The sequence below is a fragment of the Lissotriton helveticus genome, chromosome 2_2 (genome assembly GCF_964261635.1).
Source record: "Lissotriton helveticus chromosome 2_2, aLisHel1.1, whole genome shotgun sequence".
NCBI lineage: Eukaryota > Metazoa > Chordata > Amphibia > Caudata > Salamandridae > Lissotriton > Lissotriton helveticus.
Genome location: NC_136060.1, coordinates 518,784,847 through 518,808,995, shown reverse-complemented (window position 1 = coordinate 518,808,995; position 24,149 = coordinate 518,784,847). Strand labels below are relative to the sequence as shown.

At 45.4% G+C, this 24,149-nt stretch overlaps 1 protein-coding gene across 2 annotated transcripts in view; it reads right to left on the bottom strand.

Moving 5' to 3' along the window:
• Positions 1-1,644: 1,644 nt before the first annotated feature.
• LOC144821610 (uncharacterized) overlaps positions 1,645-24,149 on the bottom strand; it is a 49,444-nt gene continuing 26,939 nt past the window's right edge. The window contains exon 1 of one of the 2 annotated variants that reach the window (XM_078678844.1): positions 1,645-5,699. In XM_078678844.1, coding sequence (XP_078534970.1) covers positions 3,848-5,503 — 1,656 coding nt within the window. In that variant the 5' untranslated portion in view covers positions 5,504-5,699 and the 3' untranslated portion in view covers positions 1,645-3,847. Of the gene's footprint in view, positions 6,752-24,149 lie in introns of those variants that run through there. The other variant, XM_078678843.1, reaches the window with a different exon arrangement.

Below are 24,149 nucleotides of genomic sequence, written 5' to 3'. Positions count from 1 at the left end.
CAAAATTTGCAGGACTGTAGCGCCAACAGCAACATTTTTAGTCACAGAAAGCGATTTCTTCGAGTTTTAGGACTTCAGATCTATCGTTTGAACCAGTTTAATTCCCTGGGAGGAGAAATGGTTGGAGCACCGACTCTGAAGCCACGCACGCGGTTGCCGGGCCACGCTGTGCTCTTAAAAGTACGTGTGAACGCCTGAAGTGCTCTTGCTGTCGCACTGGCATCCGACACCGAGCACAAGACAGACTGATGGGCACAGACCACCCATGAAACGTGCAACATTTAACAACAATCGCTATGAGCTGAAGTCGGATCTGAAAATTTCCCTCAAACGCGCGTTTAATTGTTGAGTCACAATTCCAAAATGCAAACGTGGAAAGAGCCGGCAGAACACCCGCAGCATTCACCACGTTATTATGGCTTCAGGGCCTAAGTTTGGGCAGCAAGACACATACATACAGGTAGAGCGGGGGAGGGCGGGCGGAGCCTCGGCGAAGAGAGACCGGCTAACGGGGGAAAGGCAGCGCGGGGAGAGCACAAGTGGAGCTGGGGGAGAAGGGTGGCTGAGGAGGGGAACTGCGCAGGCTGGGAGAAAGAAAGGGGAGAGAGAACAGCCGGCAGGCAGGAAACAAAATGGTGAATTTTGAATTGGATAAAGTGCTACCCTGACGCTGCAGCTCAGGACAAACAAGACGATCCTCACCGGCAGACGAGAAAAAAAAAAATGGCGGCCGCAAGGGACCAACATTTTCGGATTCGGGGGCGTGTTTGGCCGTCCCCAAAAGGGGCGGGGCTTAAAAGTGGAAAGAACAGCACCAACACGCCCCCGAATCTGAAAGAGACGGAGCTTCTTTCGAGGGACGCCTCTCTCCTCCAATGGCTGGCCTCCGTTTAGGAAAATCAGTCCACACACTCCAGGTCTAAAGTTGTTTAGATTGAATAATAGGAGTGCGCTTCCAACCCTTTATAATTTATTCTATGTTTAGGAAGCCAGCCAATGGAGGAGAGAGGCGGGTTCAAGCCCCCTTACTGAAAGTCATAATATCTCTGACTTCCGGCTGGCAAGCCAGTCGTCGGTCCGAGACCTAAAAAGGAAGATATATTCTTTAAAAAGTTATTTGCTATCCCCAAAGGCTGTTCCAATTACATTATACATCAAGAATTACAAGTACCTTTTGTAACTGACCTGACTTCTTTAGCCACAGTTTTATTTTGGGATTCAATATGAATGAGAGATACAGTAGGACTTACCCAAGATATCATCCAAGATTGTATACTGTTGGATAAGGTAAACCGAGTCCCTTGGTTGCGCTACGTTAAAAACACACTGATGAAGTTGGGTTTAGAGACCCTGTATTTAGATCCATCTGTCTGCAGGGGTAGACCCAAAGCTGTAATCAAGGCATGTGCTTAAGAATGTAGAGAAAATGAAAGAGCGAATTTAAATTGTGCTAAACATACAGTTGTATTGTACTTAGCCCAACCGTGTATTTTGGGAGAAATTAATACATACCTGACATATGTAACAAACCCCCGACATAGATTTATTTTGTTAATGTTTACATTAAATTTTATCCCCTGTATGTTAGGATATCCAGCAGCGACTTATTCAGAGAATGAACTTCCTGTTTGTCCCTGTGACAATATATCTATTCAATCTAACTTACATTTGCAATTTTTTTGCAAATTCTATTAATGTATTCAGAAAAAGTATATTTGTCCATTACTGTTAAAATATAACTTTGTCCACTGCTGTCCTGCCCTGTTTTTCCACCAAATGCTCCTAATCCATATACCAACCATTGTGTAGCATTGTACTTATGTTCGGCTCTATAAAAAATTAGGTTAGTGAGGCATTAGATCGTTTAAAGAAAAAAGCATTAACTAATACTTTATAATAACTGATTGGAAGGAGACTAATTCAATAACTATTTTTAAAATGTCTTTTATAACTCATATATTCGCCATTACAATGTACTTTATTAATTTAATTGGTATTGTTTACAAAAGGAATGATTAGTACTGAATAACTTAATGAACAGTATTACTATCTTAATTGGTTCTTGCCTGTAGATTTCTGTGACGTTTTAATTATACTGTTTATGATTATTTCTTTCTTATATATTTTGAATAATGTATGATCTGTATACTTTTATGACCTTATCAATTAAGATCGAATAAAGTTACTAACCAACCAACCAGTCACATATACCGAAACATAATGGGTTATACCCCCCCCCGCTGCAGCCCTTGGTAAGAGTCGCCCTGACGAAGCGTTATGGCCAACGGCTCAATCACCATGGCAAACAGTTGTGGTGAGAGCGGAAAACGCTGCTTAGTACCCCTCTCTATGCCGGAAGAGTTGGATATGAATCTATCCACCCTAACACAGGCAGTGGGGAAAGTATACAGTAGTTTTGTCCAGGAGAGGAATCTGCTACAAATGCACATACTGGCTATTGTGTAGATAATTTTCCAACTCAAGGAAATGAAAGCTTTCTTGCTGTCAACCACGAGGACGGTGGCCTTGGAGTAGTCCCTAAGTGGGGAGTGCCGTGCATGAACAAGTTGTCTAATATTAGTGATGGTACTACGATTCGGGATAAACCCAGACTGGCCGGGGTGCATCAGGATCGAGAGTCAAGGCAGCAATGGAGTGACTAGGATCTTACTAAATATTTTGTAATCCACATTTATTATCCTTAGTGGCTTGTTGGAGGAGAGTTGATCCACCTCCTTACCCTGTTTAAGGAGACAAACAGAGCCTCTCACATAGTTGGTGGGGAGGCAACACTCCCCTTCGCAAAGTTATAAATATTGTTTAATGGAGGAGCCAAAGTATCCACAAAGGTTGAAAAAAACTCAATAGGAAGTCCATCCTTTCCCTGGTCAGGGACTTAATAGCCTCTCCCACTTCCTGAACCTGTACGAAACAAGACATTTATACCCCAAAAAATTGTGGCTGCATGGTGTCCCATTGTTAAGTGTGATACCTTCAGCTAATCATGACTTTATACCCAACTGCAATTTACTGCTGGGATTTGCGAGCATACAATTACAAAGTTCTTTTTAAAAAAAATCTTTTTACTGATCGCACATATAATTACAATGTTAAAAGCAAACTTTCAAGTCTCAGAATAGAATGTAATGCCTAGTAAAAGTTAGATATTTCTATGGCAGCTACAAATGTAAACACAACAGCGGCACCACCCTAATGTAGTTAGGCAAAGAGTGCAGAAAAACATTGGTGAGCCAGCTTACATCATCAAGTTTCAGCTGCCTTAGAATGCAGGCCTGCAAATTAATCTATTGTAATTAAAAATGTTAACAAGTTGACGAAGTGTTATGCTGCTGGCAGGGTTGTCCACCCCTAAAATGTTATAATATTAAGTAAAGAGTAAGTGAATGACTCCCACCTGAGTTATAGAATTTTCAAAAACATTTGAATATAGCACTCTTACTTAATCCATTAACAGGACTGTAACCCAGAGAGTCCTAACAGAATGTGAGAGATAATGAGATGTGAGAGAGGGTAATGAAGCGTGAGGGTGAGTGAGAGTGTAATACAAACTTTCTATGTTTAAAACAGTCTAACGTAAGTCCACTGGACACACTGTCAATGGTTAGTCACTTTCTAGTATACATTAGTCGCCTTTATATTAAATACGCTCTTTATAACATGTTTAATAAACAGTGGAAAAAACATATATTTTGTCTATTCTGTGATAGACAAAGCTGAACAAACACTGATTAAGCACTGATCTAAAAAGGTTTGGAACCCAATAAGAAAACACCACTGCAATCCACAAAACATAAACACTGAAAACTGGACGGCCTAATTATAACATTTACATGTTTTTACTCTGAGTGTGAGTTCTCAGGTGAAGGGAGAGTGCAAACTTACGTTTGAAAGCCTTGTCACATTTAGAACATGTATATGGTTTCTCCCCCGTATGACACTTCTGGTGATCAGACAGTGTACCATTTGTTGCGAAAGCCATGTCACATTCAGAGCATTCATAGGGTTTCTCCCCAGTGTGAGTTCTCTGATGCACTGACAGCTCTCTTTTTGATCTGAAAGCCTTATCACATTCAGAACATGAATATGGTTTCTCGTCACTGTGAGTTTTCTGATGTATGGCGAGTGTACTTTTCTGTCTGAAAGTCTTGTCACATTCAGAACACTTGTATGGTTTTTCCCCCGTGTGAATTCTTTCATGTATTGATAAAGAAAATTTTCTTGTGAAAGCCTTATCACATTCAGAACACTTAAATGGTCTTTCCCCAGTATGTGTTTTGTGATGTGATGCCTGATGACTCTTAACTTTAAAAGCCATATCGCATTCAGAACATTTATATGGTTTCTCCCCAGTGTGATTTCTCTGATGTAGTGATAGCTCGCCTCTCATCCTAAAAGTTTTATCACATTCAGAACATTTATATGGTTTCTCCCCAGTGTGAATCCTTTGATGTATGAATAGTTTAAATTGGTGTCTGAAAGCCTTATCACATTCAGAACATTTATAGGGTTTCTCCCCCGTGTGAATTCTCTGATGTAATGATAGCTCTCTTCTTATCTTATAAGCTTTATCACATTCAGAACATTTATATGGTTTCTTCCCAATATGAGCTCCCTGATGTTGCCTTAGTGAAAGCTTACCTTTGAAAGCCTTTTCCCATTCAGAACATTTATAAGGTGTATTCATAGTATAATTTATCTGATACTGGATAGGGTAACCATTTTTATTAAAAGCCTTGTCCCATTTAGAATATTTATATGGTTTCTCCCCAGTGTGGCACCTTTGGTGATCAGTTAGTGTACCTTTTTGTGCGAAAGCCTTGTGACATTCAGAACACTCATAAGGCTTCTCTCCAGTGTGCGTTCTCTGGTGTATTGATAACTCTATTTTTGTCTTGAAAGCCTTAACACATTCAGAGCATTTATATGGTTTCTCCCCAGTGTGAATTCTTTGATGAGTGGCTAGTGAACCTGTTCGTGTGAAAGCCTTGTCACATTCAGAACATTTATATGGTTTCTCCCCAGTGTGAATTCTTTGATGTATTGATAAAGAAAATCTTCTTGTGAAAGCCTTATCACATTCAGAACACTTAAAAGGCCTTTCCCCAGTATGTGTTTTGTGATGTGATGCCTGATGACTCTTAACTTTAAAAGCCATATCGCATTCAGAACATTTATATGGTTTCTCCCCCGTGTGAATTCTCTGATGCACTGATAGCTCTCCTCTCATCCTAAATGTTTTATCACATTCAGAACATTTATATGGTTTCTTCCTCATGTGGGGTCTCTGGTGTAAAAATAGATTTCTCTTTCCAATGAAAGCCTTATCATATTCACAACATTCATGTGGTTTCTCACTGCTGTGATTTATTTCATCTTGCAATACCCCTTGTGATGAATGTAAAACCTTGTCACATTCAGAAAATCCATATGGTTTCTCCCAAGTACGAGTTTTTTGATATACTGGGAGTGCCATCTTTCTCATGAAAGGCTTCTGACATTCAGGACAATTATGGGGGTTGCTCCCAGTATGAGTTCTCCGATGAATGGATAGTGTCAAGTCTCTTATGAAAGTCTTGTCACATTCAGAACATTCATAGGGGTGCTTCCCAGTAAACTCTTTGTGATGCACAGTTAGAGAATTCTTTTGGATGAAAGCCTGAACACTTTCAGAACCTTTGCATGGTTTCTACCCAGTGTGAGTTCTCAGATGCTGGATTATTCATACAATTGTGTGCATAGTTACATTCAGAATATTCATATGTTTTCCCTCTGGTGTGTCTTATCTGATATTCCAATAGCTCAGATGATATCTCGAAAACGTTGCCACATTCAGAACATCCATATGGTCTCTCTCAGTGCGAATTCTGATGCATAGATGGTGCAAGCTTTTGACTGAAAGCCGGGTCACATACAGAATATCCATATGGTTTTTCACTAGAGTCCTGTGATATTTTATCAACTGCTCCTTTCATTCAGAATATTGATAAAGATCTCCATTGTTGTGTGTTATGTTTTAATGATTATCCTTCCCTCATCCGTATGTTCATATGGACTTTGCTTGAGATTGTGGCTCACTTGGATTCTCTCGCCAGGTTGGGTACATTGTGTATAGATGTATTATGTTTTGAATGTTCAGCAACGGTGCAACCACCCTAACCAATCCACCATCATAGCTAGGGGTGGACACCTTTTTACATTGATCTAGAATGGCAACATCCTCACCTTACGGGAATCAGACATATATCTTTCATACGATCTCTAGATATAAAAAGGAGTCTCTTTCCGGCAAGTTTTCTGGTGTCTAATTAGAGTTATTCATTCATATTGCCTCTTCAAGGATTGGCCTCAAGTTGATTTCATATTGCACAGTTAGTCAGTCATCTTTACTTCGTAGATGTCACATGCAGAACATGTGCTCTCTACTGAGCATGAGATCAGACTTGTTAGAGTTCGTTACAGTGGGAAAGGGCATCAGGTACGTGCGCTGCTTCGGAAACAACTGTGGGCATTAAAATATCTTCTCACATCAAAAACATTTGCAGAATTCCTTCAGTAAGTTAACTTCCCTCCACTCTGCATAACATTTTTCTAATGTTTGTGCTTCCAAGTCAGGTTCGATTGGTCGTTGCTTGAGAACATTTTAATGGAACTTTAACTGTCATGACATTTGTTTTTCCAACACACTGTGATTCCCACTCTTCAGATTCCTTTCATAATGTTTTTCTTTTACCTTCCAGAGTAAAAAACAGAAAAAAGGATTTAGGACAATAAAGCCAATAAACAACTTCAATATGGTAAAACTAGACATCACGGTAAGAATTAACATAGAAAACAGCATACTTGTAATACCTTGACTAAACCAACAGCATGGAAAACAGAAATCTAGACACAACTGGCCAATGACTACGCTACACATTTAGACTGAAACAAAAATACAAGAGAATCAGCCCCAGAGTTACAAAGATTTTGATTGGGGTTGCATCGTTTTTTGGAATACACGCAATGCAAAATCTATTTTGAGATTAACAAGGTCTTGCAAAGCCTAATTTACTTGACTGCATGGATTTCTTTAAAAAAAAAAAAATGTAACTTTGAGGTACCTTACATTGAGGAGGCGTTACCTGGATGGCTCATGGGCATTCCCAATCATCCATCCACTCTTTTGACGCAAACCCATTTCTATTAATACAGATAAACATAGGTTTGATCCAAAATGGTGCCCCTACCCAAGGCTGGCAGAAAGAGGAGAGTTCTTTTTTTATTTCTGGTCTGTACTTCCACTTTGCATTAGTACTGCATTCTGCAGCACACATTGCCATGTGCCTAGTTAGGCCCAGTAGGAAATAATACCATTCCTGTATACACACAAATCTTTTTCTTAAAGTTGCCTTCTCTTTGCCACATTTACGTTTGACACACATTTTGCATTTTTGATGCTTGAATTTATATTCGCAGAAACACCGACCTTGTTGACAGAAAACACTTTGTTAGAATCCTATCACACAGCCTTGGCATAGTGCAAGGCCTCTCACGAGCGGAGTACAAATGTGTTTATTATTACATCTATATGGCGACATAGCTATCTGTAGAATACAAACAATGGTTGCCCGATTACAATCTCGACTGAGGCAAGGATGCCATTTTCTATATATAGCCTTTTGTTTCCTAACATAATCAGAGGAGACACTTCTACTGTCTCAATCCCTTTTCTCGGTATAGTAATGCCAGATAGCCTCTGCCGCCCATCGCTTGACGGTCAACCCTGCATACCGGTTCCTCCCTATCCGCATACAACCATGCATTGACTGTACTCAACTGTGCTGCCCAATACTACTTCTTAATATCTGGGACTGCAGCTCCCCTTCATAAACCCTCCTCTGTAGCTTTGAAAGGGCAATTCTAGAGCTGCCCCCATTCCAGCGGAGACCACATAGTTCCCTATCTTCTGACAGTAGTCAGGAGGAACCCTTCATGGGGTATTTTGTGGGACATGAAGAAAGCTGCTCTACCCATTAGGGATATTGGGAGGCCCCTCCAGTGTGCCACATCTGGGCCGAACTCCTCGATCAATGGAAGTAGATTATCTCTTCATGTAAATCAGTCTTGACCCTATTCCTCATGGGAACAGTCCAGCCTGAACTGCTAATAGCACAGACGCCAGCACTACTAGGGGGAAAAAGTGCACATACCAATGAAACTATTTTTCAGGTGTATGACGCCCCTGGACCCTGTGAAAGAAGAACATATGATATTTGACATACAGGCCCTTGCGATTAGATCAAGATAGACAATACGAATAGCCTTTAACAGAACTGTGGGAATCAATTGTATTTATGGGCCCAGGAGTTAAGTTAGGAGACTTATCAGATGAAGAATTATTTGAGGACAACCCATTGAGCAAACAAGCATTTACAATGCAATAGGTCTCGCAGCATTAAAGTTTGAGTTATTGACATTGTGTATGACAATGCCAATATTTTTTAACTTTTGCAAATGTGACACCTATAGCATTTCTATTGCAATTTGTGTTGTATTTACGTGACTTAGATGTATTGATACATCCTGTTGGTCATGTAGAAATATATCTTCAAAGGCACTGGCAGTAACATCTCTAAAACTAGAATAATGAAGAGTCAACTATCAGCCAGGTTACCCAGCCAATAAGGTAATTAAATGATATCCAGTTGTATTTGTATTTCTGACATTTTTGTAAAGTGAGTTAAGGTCTCAGATAAGATTGGTGTGGTATTTAAAGAAGGTATGAGTATTTATAATCAAGTAATACTTTTGAAGTCAAAAAAGTATCCAACCTGAATGCTGGTTATTGTTCTGCTACACTGAGTCCATAAAGTGCTCCACTGATGCAGATAGCTACCTGTCATTGGGCCGGATCTAACAGCATTGTGGCAGGAGTTTCTGAGTATACAGCAACATCCTCTCAGTGCAGTTGTAGATAGTACGTCAGATTATGGCTCTGGCTTGTTATTGAGTTCTGCAGTACCTTTTCCTGTCCTAAAATGTAATTCCGCATGGCTGAATTACATGCAAGAAGAACTTGAAAGCAAGGATTCCGAAATCTTCTGTGGACTGTCAGGAGCATTTAAATAGGTCACTCGTTAGTGCCCAGAAGCCAATGTGTAGCAAGATGGAGATGACACTTCCGTGTTGCAGGGTTTGGGTGAACTCGTTTCATGCTTTCACTAGGCAGAAGGAAGAATGAGCAGCTGATGTGAAGGACATGACCTACAGGTTTATGAAGAGATCCAAGGTTATTCTGTAACCGAGAACCTCCTGCTCAGGTGCGCACGGCAGCATGTTGATGTCTGTTGCTCATGGGAAAAATTATAGATCAAGCTGTGGGTTTTTTTTCACGGCGGCGGCGCACTAAATAACAAAACCATCGCTGACAACATATGTGAGATAGACATCACCCGACACTGCGTCACAGGTAATGACGGCCTAGGCGTTTCTCCAGCTGAAGGGATGAAGAGGGTTGATTGAAGACGAAAAATATGCCACAAAAAGCCGCTCCCACCAAAATAAACCGGAAAGGGAAGAGACGAACAAATGGCATATCGATTAATAATAAAAATGATGACAGTGGGATACTCTAGCTGTGAGGGCTCAACCCAAGGCACGCTGCTCCAGTTATGGCTAAGAGGACGTTTACCAGAAAGCAGTATTTGGGCCTTCACATACACATACTTCGAGACCAGCCGCTTTTAGCATTTCAACCCCGTAGATTAAATAAACAAGGAGTGTCGTTGGAAGCGGAAGGAGCCGCGGTGTTTATTTTATATTATTTAATGCGAGTTGATATAGCGCTAACATTACCAGAAGGTGTCAAGTCATTTTTTGGGCATACGCAATACCAGCAGCGGAGCAGACTCTCACGAGCCCCTCTGCTGCCTCTCGTCTCAGACTCTCACGAGCCCCTCTGCTGCCTCTCGTCTCGGAGAGGGCGGGACTTCCGGCTTCGGAAGCCCGCGCACGCGCCCACGGAGAGAAGCCACGCCCACGGAGAGAAGCAGTGCTGGTGACGCGGGGCTCCCATGCTCGAGGGTGGCGGCTGAAGACCGGAGTGGCGGTAAGTGGGCAGGGGGGGGCGCTTGGTGCACTTGTGTGTGTGTGCGTGTGTGTGCGTGTGTGCGTGTGTGTGTGGCATGTGTGTATGCGACAGCGGGGGTGGGTTCTCTGTATGTGTGGGTGCGTGCGTGCATGGGCGCTCGTGTGTGTGTCTCTGAGTATGCGCATGCGTGTGGGGTGTTGGAGCTTCCCAGGAGACAGCAGCTGAGCGCGTTCTTGTGCGCGTGGCCCGCGGAAATCGCCTCCTTCAACAGGCAATGCGAGCGGCCAGGTGCTGTCTCCTGGGAAGCACAGTCAGTAACAAAAGATCTCCTGGCGGACACAGCGCTGACGCGCTGTTACGCCACGAGACCTAAAAGTGGTGTTTGAAATGAGCATCAATCTTAGAATACAATTAAAGTACAGTGTAAAGACATATGAAGTGCAGTTCAACACGAGAAAATGACTTGATCTGAAGACCCGAGGGCACATGATGCAGTCCTAATGAAAGGGGCAGAACCTGTATGGATAGCTCTGAAACAAGGGGCAATACTACCCAGGGTGCTCCAATATCCCTTAGCAGAGGAGGGCTTTTTTCTAACAGTACAAGCTTTATTAGAGCATGGAGTAACATACGTGGGGACTTCACCTGGGAACACCCCTATTTTCCCAGGTAAGGAGGGCAAGGGAGGAACTTGAAAGACAGTACAGGATTTCTGCCCCTTGAATGACATAGTGGTGTTTGAATTTCCAGTGGCCCCTGACCCCTCAGTGATTTTGACAAACATTCCTGCAGACTCCACCCACTTTTCAGAGATTGATTTGAAACATGTGTTTTTCAGCATCCCACTGCAACCAAACTCAAATACTTGACCGCATTTGCATACAAAGGGACACAGTACCAATATTTGAGACTGCCCCAAGGGTATTGTGAGTCCCACAGCATCTTCAACAGGACACTGATACATGATTTAACAAACATCGTACACTTTTGAAATATGTGCATGACATTTAATATGTAGTCCCACAGAACATATATGTAGACAAGACACCATCAGTCTCCTTTGTTAGCGGGTAGAGAAGGGATACAAAGTAGACAAAGACAAATTGCAATACGTACAAACAAAAGTGCATTATTTGGAACAACTAATAATCCATTTTGGGAGGAGAGTGACACCTGATAGGGCAGAAAGAATCAGGAACATGCCCATCCCTAATACAGCTAAGGAAATACAGCAATTTTTAGGACTGTGAAATTATGTGAGACAATGGCTGTTTGGTTATGCCTCTTCTTTACCTACACCATTGTTGAGCGCATTAAAAGGGTCCCAAACTAATAATGCAATACCAAATAGGATGATGGACGGGGAGTTGCACTCACCCCCAGTCAACTGATCTGGGTTTAATCCATCATCATTCTTTAGCTCACTCCACCACCCCAGTTCAGACCCAGCTATATGTAAATCAGTCTGACCCTGTGCCTCATGGGAACAGTCCAGGCCGAACTGCCATATCTTCCCTGGACCGGAAACAAGCATCCTGAGACCGGTTTCTGACTAATCAGCCGTCATCAGCCCGGATAGCTTGAATCCAGTGGTAAACTGAGCAAAGAACCCAGTCTGGGCATACCCTGCCAACTTAGGGCGAACAAAGCAATACCAAAGGGGATGGTGGACGGAATGCTGAACACTGCAAGCACTCACCCCCAGTTAACTGATCTAGGTTTAATCCATTACCGTTCTTTAGCTCACTCAGCCACTCCAGTTCAGACATGGCCATATGCAAATCAGTCTGACCCTGTGACTCATGGGAACAGTCCAGCCCGAACTGCCAAGCCATGTCTTCCCTGGACCGCAAATAAGCATCCTGGGACCGGTTTCTGACTAATCAGCCGTCATCAGCCAGGCTAGCTTGAATCCAGTGGCAAAGTGAGCAAGGAACCCACATCTGGGCATACCCTGCCAACTTAGGGCGAACAAAGCGATACCAAAGGGGATGATGTACGGAGTGTTGAACAGGATAAAACGGACCAATGGAAGGGGAGATGGTATTTCAGGAATTAATAAGGCAATTACAAATGCTCCAATGTTAGGTACACCAGACTACGGTAAAAGATTTTAGCTCTTCTGTCACTGTAACGGATTAACAATGACTGCACTACTGACTCAATAGAAATCCATGCAATATACGCCAATTGCATATTGCAGTGGTCTGTTAGACCCCATAATACAGGGTCACTGTCCTTTTGAGCAAGCACTGGCCACAAAAGCATTTGCAGTCCAGAAATGCACTACCATAGTGATGGGATCGCTACTCACACTATATGTAGAGCAGTCACTACCATAGTGATGGGATCGCCACTCACACTATATGTAGAGCAGTCACTACCATAGTGATGGGATCGCCACTCACACTATATGTAGAGCAGTCACTACCGTAGTGATGGGATCGCCACTCACACTATATGTAGAGCAGTCACTACCATAGTGATGGGATCGCCACTCACACTATATGTAGAGCAGTCACTATCACAGTGATGGGATCACCACTCACACTATATGTAGAGCAGTCACTACCACAGTGATGGGATCGCCACTCACACTATATGTAGAGCAGTCACTACCACAGTGATGGGATCGCCACTCACACTATATGTAGAGCAGTCACTACCACAGTGTTGGGATCGCCACTCACACTATATGTAGAGCAGTCACTACCACAGTGATGGGATCGCCACTCACACTATATGTAGAGCAGTCACTACCGTAGTGATGGGATCACCACTCACACTATATGTAGAGCAGTCACTACCACAGTGATGGGATCGCCACTCACACTATATGTAGAGCAGTCACTACCACAGTGATGGGATCGCCACTCACACTATATGTAGAGCAGTCACTACCACAGTGATGGGATCGCCACTCACACTATATGTAGAGCAGTCACTACCACAGTGATGGGATCGCCACTCACACTATAAGTAGAGCAGTCACTACCATAGTGATGGGATCGCCACTCACACTATATGTAGAGCAGTCACTACCACAGTGATGGGATCGCCACTCACACTATATGTAGAGCAGTCACTACCACAGTGATGGGATCGCCACTCACACTATATGTAGAGCAGTCACTACCACAGTGATGGGATCGCCACTCACACTATATGTAGAGCAGTCACTACCACAGTATTGGGATCGCCACTCACACTATATGTAGAGCAGTCACTACCATAGTGATGGGATCGCCACTCACGCTATATGTAGAGCAGTCACTACCATAGTGATGGGATCGCCACTCACACTATATGTAGAGCAGTCACTACCATAGTGATGGGATCGCCACTCACACTATATGTAGAGCAGTCACTACCACAGTGATGGGATCGCCACTCACACTATATGTAGAGCAGTCACTACCACAGTGATGGGATCACCACTCACACTATATGTAGAGCAGTCACTACCACAGTGATGGGATGGCCACTCACACTATATGTAGAGCAGTCACTACCACAGTGATGGGATCGCCACTCACACTATATGAAGAGCAGTCACTACCATAGTGATGGGATCGCCACTCACACTATATGTAGAGCAGTCACTACCATAGTGATGGGATCGCCACTCACACTATATGTAGAGCAGTCACTACCACTGTGATGGGATCGCCACTCACACTATATGTAGAGCATGCACTACCATAGTGATGGGATCACCACTCATACTATATGTAGAGCACTCACTACCATAGTGATGGGATCGCCACTCACACTATATGTAGAGCATGCACTACCATAGTGATGGCATCACCACTCACACTATATGTAGAGCAGTCACTACCACAGTGATGGGATCGCCACTCACACTATAAGTAGAGCAGTCACTACCACAGTGATGGGATCGCCTCTCACACTATATGTAGAGCAGTCACTACCATAGTGATGGGATCCCCACTCACACTATAAGTAGAGCAGTCATTACCATAGTGATGGGATCACCACTCACACTATATGTAGAGCAGTTACTACCATAGTGATGGGATCGCCACTCACACTATAAGTAGAGCATGCAGTATTTGCCATCCTACAGTAAGCCAAGGGAACCCTCCCTACCCAGAGGGCCTCCGGCTATAAAGTGATACTTTCACTACCATCGCTGCTAGCGGTGCGCTGTAACACGGTCAATCCGGTAACATTGTTTGCACACCCAGATATGGACAATGAACAGGTACATGACTGTGGCACATATATACCTGATGAAGTCAGGGTGGTAAGAGAAAACCCTATCCCAGGGAGCACCCTGCTCTTTGCCGATGGTTCCTAAATTCCTTCATAGATCAGGAAACAGGGATCAGACATTCCAGAGCAGCAGTTGTCAAGGCTGAACAGCGGCATTCTTCTGATACGTTACACATTGTAAGCCAGATGTCACTGCCAACTCACTTTTTGCAACAAGCAGCAGAATTAGTGGGCCTCATTGAAGCACTACACCAGGCTAAGGGGTTAGAGGTCTATCTGTTCAGACTCAGCATATGTTACCACTGCAATACACTCTGGTATTCACAGATGGGAAAGGAGGGGATTTCTCAAATCTGATGGGTCACCAGTAAGGCACAAAGACTTATTATCGCAGCTGATAAAAGCCTCCAAAGTAACTGTGATAAAATGGGCAGCTCACACTAACCAGCAAGACCTGATCTCCAAGGCTAACGCCTTGGCAGACTGGGCATGAAAAGAGGCGGCAAAAGCAATTCAGCTATTTGCTGATTACGCCTCCACCATGATGACAAGTAGAGAACAGCCTGCTGTCGAACTATCACCTCCCTATACAGAGACAACACGACTGCATCTGCGCGAGTTACAAGAACAGGCCCTGCCACATGATGTAGTGTGTTTATCTAGGTACCTGAATCGATATTCCTATTCTTTGCCCTTGACCGGTTATAAATCAATAATATCCATACAACGGCATAGAAACCCTATTCACAATTCAGTCATAGCGCATGCTGTCACATTAAGCAAGCCTATTCCTCCAGCCCCCTAGAAAGCACACCGAGTTCTTAAACAAATCCAAGCCTCCAGCAACCTGGGAAATCCCCGCTGCTTTGTTTTGATTTCGTCCGAAGAACTCCTGTAAAGCACTGTAAGAACGACCAGTTTTTAGTGACATCTTTATTGACGTCTTAGGTCCAGCCTTACGTCAAACCCAGCACCTCTCAGGTATAAATATACCAACGCTGCCCTAAGCAAACACACGGTGGTGATGAATCTGGAGCAGCTACTACTTGCCGAGAGCCAAGCTGAAGCGAGAGCCCACGGACGCTGCCCCTCCCTTTTGACGCGCTGAGAAAGACGCTGTCTTTTCTCCTGCCGAGAAATCCAGCCTCCGGCGTTTCCAGCCCACCCTTGCGGGTGACTGAGATATCGAATCCTGAGAGAGAGATTCCAGCCCTCCTGCCTTCTAATACCCAGGTACTGAACTGACTAAACCCTTACAGAGAATTCTTGAGTCAGATTCTTGGCAAAACAAACTTAACTTAAACTGCTACTTACTTACTCCTTCCCACGTATTAGGCTTAGGTCAGGTACACTGGGGTAGGCGTAGTTAGAAGCACCAGTTGAGTACGATTAGTCAATGTATATATGTATGTATCTATTTTATCCATTTTAAAGTATCATATGGCTAAGAAACCATATCAATGCTTTTACAGTATTATTTTATAATCCTGCTTTTACAATATGCACTTTACTTAACTATAAGTATTGCAATTGTAGCGATTCGTTTCTCTTGTATGAGGAAGGAGACTGCTCAATAAATAACACCTTTTATTGAAAACGCCCGTCTCTCTTTTTCTCTGCAATCTGGTGAAACTAAGTACGCACTAATTGACTGAGTGAAATAGCTGTCTTTTGTTTTCACATGACTCTAGAGATACACTCTTATTCAGGGTGAGCAAAGTTGTCATGTTTTATGGTTGTCAGAAACTAAATCCCTTCTTGTCTATCCAGGGAGGTTAAACTCTTCCTCGCCTATTCGAGAAAGTTTCTAGTGAACTCTGAGCTAGCTGGCAAAAACTTAAGTCTAATATAGTCAGTAGAGACCTAGTCGACCTCAGTCCTACGACTACACTACTGAAGATATTATTCCAATGCGCAGAGCCTATTGGGACTATAGGAACTACACTACATGGCGCCCAAACGTTTGGTAAGGTGATAAATCTAACGCAAGACGTTAGAGTAACTCAGTCGTGATTTTTCACACAGACCCTTTCTCCCGTAAATATTCCAAAGACGTCTGGAGTGGGTCAAAGGTAAAAATCCGCCGGAACTTAGTAGGAAGAGATTTCTATGTATAGTTTTTGGTTTATTCAACGTTGAAGGATACAGTGTTCCAAAATATTGTGCACCTAATCTTTGTTTCCTTGAAAACTTGATCTGCAACAAAAACCTTCCTGTCAGTAAAAATGTCAGACGGTGAAGAAGAAAGGGAGACAGCTAGAATAGCAGCTCAACTCCTAGCGGATGACAATAGTCTCCTGCAAACCGACCCGGATGCAATACTCATCCCGGTCAACATAAGAAAAACTATAACACTTAAACTTATAGAAAATGGACTAACACCAAGAGGTGGTACAGTCATATTCGTAGTTGAGGCACATGAATATCGGCAGACAGAGGTATTCTATTCATGGATAAACTTTCCAGCAGCAAACGCTGTCACACGTGAGTTCCACTGTTACAAAATAGAGGAACCTCCGGAAAAGTACACTCCGTTCGAGGGGGTGGAAATCCCATTAAAATACCAAGAGCACCTGCTCTGGTTTAAAGGCGCCCCCTGCTCTGGTTTAAAGGCGCCCTAAAACATAATAATCACATCACCAGGCTCGGTCCACTAGGTAGACCAGGAGCAACGTGGAAGGTTCTAGCCAGCTACACACCACATCATGACATTAATAAAATGTCAAGCGAAGAACTCTTAGTTAAAATAAAAGAATTAACACAGGCATATAGAGACTTAGTTCAATTGGCAACTGAGGATATAACTTTCCTCCAGAAATTGAAAGAAACAGATATAGCAGAACAACCATTTGAACTTGCCAGAATCATAGAAAAAATCCTATGAAGAACTAGGAAGAGATAGTTTGGGTGGGAAACCAGTAAAACCCCAACTAACTGAAAATCCTGGAAAAATATTTATTAAAAATAATCTAAACACTCCAAAAAAGAAAAAAGATTCCAGTCCAGAGGAAGGTCTCTTCGGCGGAGAGAAAGATCTCCGGACCAAGGACACAAGTCTCCCCAGAGGGAGCCCTCTGAGAAAAGATACAACCTTAGAAATAGGGATAATTTGAAGAAACCTGATAGATATCAAGATATTGATACACGTCCCTCTCGATCTTTTCAGACTTCCTTGCAGAAATCGGAAAGAAGAGGACGGTCAGAACAAAGGGAAGAGCACGTCAAGTCCAAAGACAAGGAACCTGCTCATCAAAGTAAAAAATTACAATTTCCAAAAAAGAAGGTAGCCAGTATTAAAGTAATTAAACATGCAGAGGATCCTGAGGACACAGCTGAAAACGGAGAGTGGGCTCAGACAATGCTAGACAGCGCAGCAGAAGTGAGCATAGCTCGCAAGATCCTGATGAATCATCTGGAGACAGTGGACACGAATGAATACATTCAGGTGGAAACTGCAGATACCAGAGTTAGCAAACCTCATAAAATATACAAAATAACATTACGTATAGAGGAAGATAAGACTAGGAAAATAAGGGGTCTATTTTGGGATAACCTCTCCAAAGGCTATGACATCCTTTTAGCTGAAAAAGACTGGCCACCGGAGTTTGTCAGGGAGTGCCCTCATGGCGAAGAAATAATGATGCCTGCCTTCTCAAATCATATTCCGATTCATAAAAAATATACACTTGCAAGAAAGTGGGCGGTAGCCCAAGCTCCTGCATTATATAAAAACCATGTTGGATGAGATGAGGACTCTCCTCCTCACAAAATCCAGTTAAAAAGTCAACCAACTGCACAGAGGCAGTACCCAATTAAGCAAGAAGCTAAAAAACAGGTCAGGGAGATCTTAGATCAACTTGAATACCAGGGGGTGATTGAAACTTGCACCTCACAAATGAACAATCCTTTGTTTCCTGTCTCCAAGCCAGACGATTCATATTGTCTAGTTTTGGACTACAGACACCTTGACTCATGTTGCAAAACTTTTGCAGTACAAAACTCACACAGTGCAGCACTAATGAATAACATCGTGCGCAAAAAATACAAAACAACATAAGACATCTCTAATGGATTCTTTTGTCAAAACATAGCACCTGAAAGCAGATATTTGACCGCTTTCTCAATAATGGGCTCGCAGAAAAAAAATTCTGTCGACTCCCACAGGGGTTCAAGAACAGCCCAGGATTATTCTCAGCAAGAGTAACAGAGTTACTACAAATGTATGATGATGAGGCATTATCTTATGACGATGACATCTATCTAACAGATGATGATTTGGATACTCACTTGAAAAGAGTGAACACCATAATACTTGGATTCGCAGCAGAGGGTTACAAATTCAACTTTAAAAAGTCACGAATTGCCCATCTAACTGTCCTATTTTTAGGATATGAATTATCAAGCGAAGGCAAAAGCCTGGCAGACAATTTCTTAGAAAAATGCGCTGTAATCCAAGCACCAAGAACGCTGAAAAACTTACGATCAATTCTAGGTTTCCTGAATTTCGGAAGAACTTACATTCTAAATTATGCAGAGAGGGTTAAACCTCTCTACGAACTAATCAAACCAGATTTTAAAACAATCAACTGGACTCAAAAACACACAGAAATTTTGAGATCATTGAAAACAGACATGTTAGCTAAAACAAAATTGCAAACACATGATAACACACGCAACCTTGTGATTCGAGTCATCCCAGGAAGATGCGGATTCACATACCTAACCTCTAATGAGGGAGAAACGGCACCAATAGCATACAAATCACATTTGTACACAAAAGCTGAAATGAAATTTAGCTCAACTGAAAAAATTCTAACCGCGGTCCTCCCTAGCACAAGGTAAACGAATAATCATCGTTACACCAGTACCAGCTCTAGAAGCGGTAACAAAGGCAAGCATTCCAAATGCTAAAGCACTACATCCGAGATGGATACAATGGGTTAATTCTCTTGCTGCAACAGACGTGGTATACAAATTTGATCCTAATTTAAAAACACAAGAATTTCTCCAATATGAATTTGAATGTCCTCTGCCAATCGAAATCTTGCCTCTTGAACACTACGGCTGTATAATATATACAGACGGATCAGCACAGCCCGCAGTTGGGGGTAAACAAGCTTACAGTGCTGCGTGCGCGATTGTTAAAGGTCGTTGGCATGAAGGAAAATTTAGACCACTGGTCACTAAAACACAATCTCTAGGAGATTGTACAGCTCAGCAAGCTGCACTACTAGCATTTAAGATGGCGCTTGAAAATACCGATCGCGAATTCCCCACACTCCTAGTGTGCGATTCATATTATTGCGTTCAGTCTTATAATGAATACTTGCAGAACTGGGTTCTAAATGGTTTCAAAGATGCAAAGGGTGGCACAATCAAGCATAAAACGCTTTGGGAACAAGTAGTTCTTTTACAGAAAGAACTACAAAAGACTGACGTCTTGGTTGCCCCACTCCCTGCTGCCGCTCCTGCCTGCCTTTGCCGCCTCCTGCCTGCAGATTCCTTCGCTCGCTGCCCGCTGCTCCTGGGAATTTCCCGCTGCTCCAGGGAATTTCCCGCTGCCCGCTGCTTCTTGGAATTTCCGGCCGCTGCCTCCCTGCGGCCCCGCCCCCCTGTGATTCCATTCGCCGCCCCGCTCCCGCCACCCAGCTGCTCCTCCCTCCCGGCTCCTTACTTATGACGCCACCAGAGCGACCGCGTAGCCGACGCGCGCAGCGGGAGCGCCGATTGAGCGCCGAAGGTGCGCCAAAGGTAAGCCCGTCTGCGCCTGGCCCGCGCCCAGCGCCAGGACCCCTGGCCCTCCCCGCCGAGGCAAGACGACCCGACTGACCTACGACGCCGCCACTCTCAACGCACTCAATGCCGGCCGGAACCACGCCTGCTGCCGAGCCACCCCGAGACGCACCCACGGACCCTTCACCTGCTGCACCTGCAAGTTCACCTGCCTCCGAACCTGCCCCGCACCCGCCAAGACAAACACCAGCAGCAACCACCTCAAGTGCATCCTGATCAACACCCGCTCCGTCCACAGACACGCCGTGGAACTCTGGAACCTCCTCGATGCTACATCACCGGACGTCGCCTTCCTCACGGAAACCTGGATGAACGCCTCCTCTGCACCCGACATCGCCATCGCCATCCCGGACGGGTACAAGATCATCAGGAGGGACCGCATCAACCAGACCGGAGGTGGCATCGCCATCGTCCACAGGAACACCATCCGCATCACGACCGACGACAACGACTCCTTCGCCGCAGCCGAACATCTCCACTTCCAGATTCACACCGACCCTAAGACGACCCTCAGAGGCACCCTCGTCTACAGACCCCCGGGACCACGCACACAATTCAGCGGAGACATCACAGACTTCATCAGCCCGCACGCCCTCTCCTCCACTGACTACATCCTCCTCGGGGACCTCAACTTCCACCTGGAGAACAACAAGGACCGCAACACCACCGCCCTGCTGGAAAACCTCGCCAACCTCGGACTCAAGCAACTGGTCAACACCCCCACCCACTACGCCGGCCACACTCTTGATCCCGTCTTCTCTTCCAGCAAGTACATCACCTTCAGCCACGCCACCGGACTCCACTGGACCGACCACAGCTGCGTCCACTTCAGCTTCAAAAGATCCACGACCCACCACCACCCGCAACAGGTACCTCACAGGAATTGGAGCAAGATCACCGCAGACCAGCTCACCACCTCCCTCAGCCAGAGCCCACCCGCCAACACAACAGACCCCAACGAAGCAGTCCGCAACTTCACACAGTGGCTGACCGCCTGCGCCGACGACCTCGCGCCACTAAAGAACCCTCCCAGCAGACCCAGAACAAGAAGGCATCCTGGTTCACCGACGACCTCAAGGACTCCAAGAAGACCTGCCGCACCCTCGAGAAAGCCTGGCTCCTCGACCGGACCACCGACAACATGACCGCCCTCAAACACGCTACCCGCAAGCACCACCAGCTCATCCGCACCACCAAGAGGAAATCCCTGAAGGAACGACTGGACAACAACGCCCACGACAGCAAAGAGCTTTTCACTATCGTCAAGGAGTTCTCCAACCCCAGCACCGGCACCAACGACATCACTCCGTCACAAGAACTCTGCGACTCCCTCGCTTCGTTCTTCCACCGCAAGATCGCCGACATCCACAACAGCTTCTGCGCCCCACCCACGCACCCAACCGTCGAACCAACGCCCCCCACCGCCACCCTTCGCACCTGGACCACGGTGACCACCGAAGACACAGCCCGCACGATGAACACCATCCACTCCGGATCACCGACCGACCCCTGCCCACATCACGTCTTCAACAAGGCCGACTCCACCATCGCACCCCAACTCCGGAACATCATCAACGCCTCCTTCAACCCCGCCACCTTCCCGGAGAGCTGGAAGCACGCCGAGATCAGCGCCCCTCCTGAAGAAACCTACAGCGGACCCCACCGATCTCAAAAACTTCCGCCCCATCTCGCTCCTCCCTTTTCCTGCTAAAGTCATCGAGAAGATCGTCAACAGACAGCTGACCGCCTTCCTCGAGACTAACGGATCCCTCGACCACTCGCAGTCCGGCTTCAGAGCCAACCACAGCACTGAGACCGCCCTCATCGCAGCCACCGACGACATCCGGACCCTGCTCGACAAGGGGGAAACAGTGGCCCTCATCCTCCTGGACCTCTCCGCTGCGTTCGACACGGTCTGCCACCGCACCCTAGTCCAGCGCCTCAGCAACATCGGTATCCAAGAGAAGGCACTGGAGTGGATCATCTCGTTCCTTGCCGGAAGAACACAAAGAGTCCGCCTCCCCCCGTTTCGCTCCGAGGCCACCGAAGTCATCAGCGGAGTCCCGCAAGGATCTTCACTCAGCCCCACCCTCTTCAACATCTACATGAAACCTCTCGCAGCCATCGCACGCCAGCACAACCTCAACATCATCTCTTAGGCAGACGACACCCAGCTGATCCTCTCCCTCACCAGAGACCCCGACACCATCAGAACCTGCCTACACGAAGGGATGAAAGACGTCGCCGAGTGGATGAAGGACAGCCGCCTGAAACTGAACTCGGACAAGACGGAAGTCCTCATCCTGGGATCTTCGCCCTCGGCCTGGGACGACTCCTGGTGGCCCCCAGCCCTGGGCACCGCACCCAAGCCAACCGACCACGCACGCAACCTGGGCTTCATCCTGGACCCCTCCCTCTCGATGACCAGACAAGTCAACGCCGTCTCCTCATCGTGCTTCAACACCCTGCGTATGCTTCGCAAGATCTTCCGCTGGATCCCGACCGAGACCAGGAAGAATGTCACCCAGGCACTCGTCACCAGCCGACTGGACTACGGAAACGCCCTCTACGCCGGAACCACAGCCAAGCTACAGAAAAGACTCCAGCGCATCCAGAACGCCTCCGCCCGACTCATCCTGGATGTCCCCCGACGCAGCCACATCTCCAGCCACCTGAGGAACCTGCACTGGCTCCCCGTCGACAAGAGGATCACGTTCCGGCTCCTCACCCACGCACACAAGTCTCTCCACGACCTGGGCCCCAAGTACCTCAACGACCGCCTGACCTTCTACACGCCCACCCGCCAGCTACGGTCCACCAGCCTCGCCCTGCAGCCGTACCACGCATCCGTAGAGCCACCGCCAGAGGAAGATCCTTCTCTTACCTGGCTGCCAAGACTTGGAACTCCCTCCCCATCCACCTTCGGCTGACCCAGGACCATCTCGCCTTCAGGAAACAACTCAAGACCTGGCTGTTCGAGCAGTAGCATATCCCTCCCCCCAAGCGCCTTGAGACCCTCCCGGGTGAGTAGTGCGCTATACAAATGGCATGATTGATTGATTGATTGATTGATTGAGTGATACATACACTGAGTCATCAACGTGATGGCGTTCACGTTGCAGGGAATTCATTGGCTGATGAGGCAGCGAAGGCAGCTGTGCAAACGGCTTGCGTAGCTGCTATCACACGGTCAAAAACAAAAATAGACAGCGAGATATTGCAAGCTGTCAGCGCTACAGTAAAAAATGCGATAAAATTACTCCCGAAAGGCTTTCCAGTAAAGTACTCATACATAACTGATGCGAATAACGTTCCATTTGCTCGAATCCCTGGAGTGGGGGATAGGGCAATTCCAAACATGGAACATAGGTTAGGACTAATTATAGCTGCACACGAAGGGCTCGCTTCTGCACACGCTGGTGTTTCGGTCACAGTATCATTATTAAAACAGAGATACTGGTGGCCACACATGAGAAAACAAACTAGGAACTATGTTCTAGAATGTGAAATATGCCAAAAGATTAAAGTTTCTACAGTGAAACGACCAGCACAGACGCCCCTTCTGATCTCAGATAAACCATTAGCGTGTGTTTACCTGGACCACTGTGGTCCCTTATAAAGGGATGGCAACTATAAATATATCATGGTCGCAGTGGATTCCTGCACGAGATTCATTTGGATGTGGCCCCAGCGCTCGGCTGACGCCAGAACGTTTATAAAAGATTTGCGAGTCTTTATAGGCACATACGCAATTGGCATGCTACATTCTGACCAGGGTCCTGCTTTTAGCTCTCGAGCTTATAAGGAGGCCATGACCAGCATGGGCATTGCATTGCGGTATTCTTGTCCCTTCCATCCTGAGGGAAACGGGATTGTGGAAAGAAAAAACCGAGACATAAAGCAATCTATAACGGCAAAGGTATTAGGTTCGGGTGTTGGGTGGGTCAAACATTTAATAAGTGTCCAACGTAGTCTTAACAATCTGCCAAGAAATTCTCTAAAAGGTTTCAGTCCGTACAAACTATTG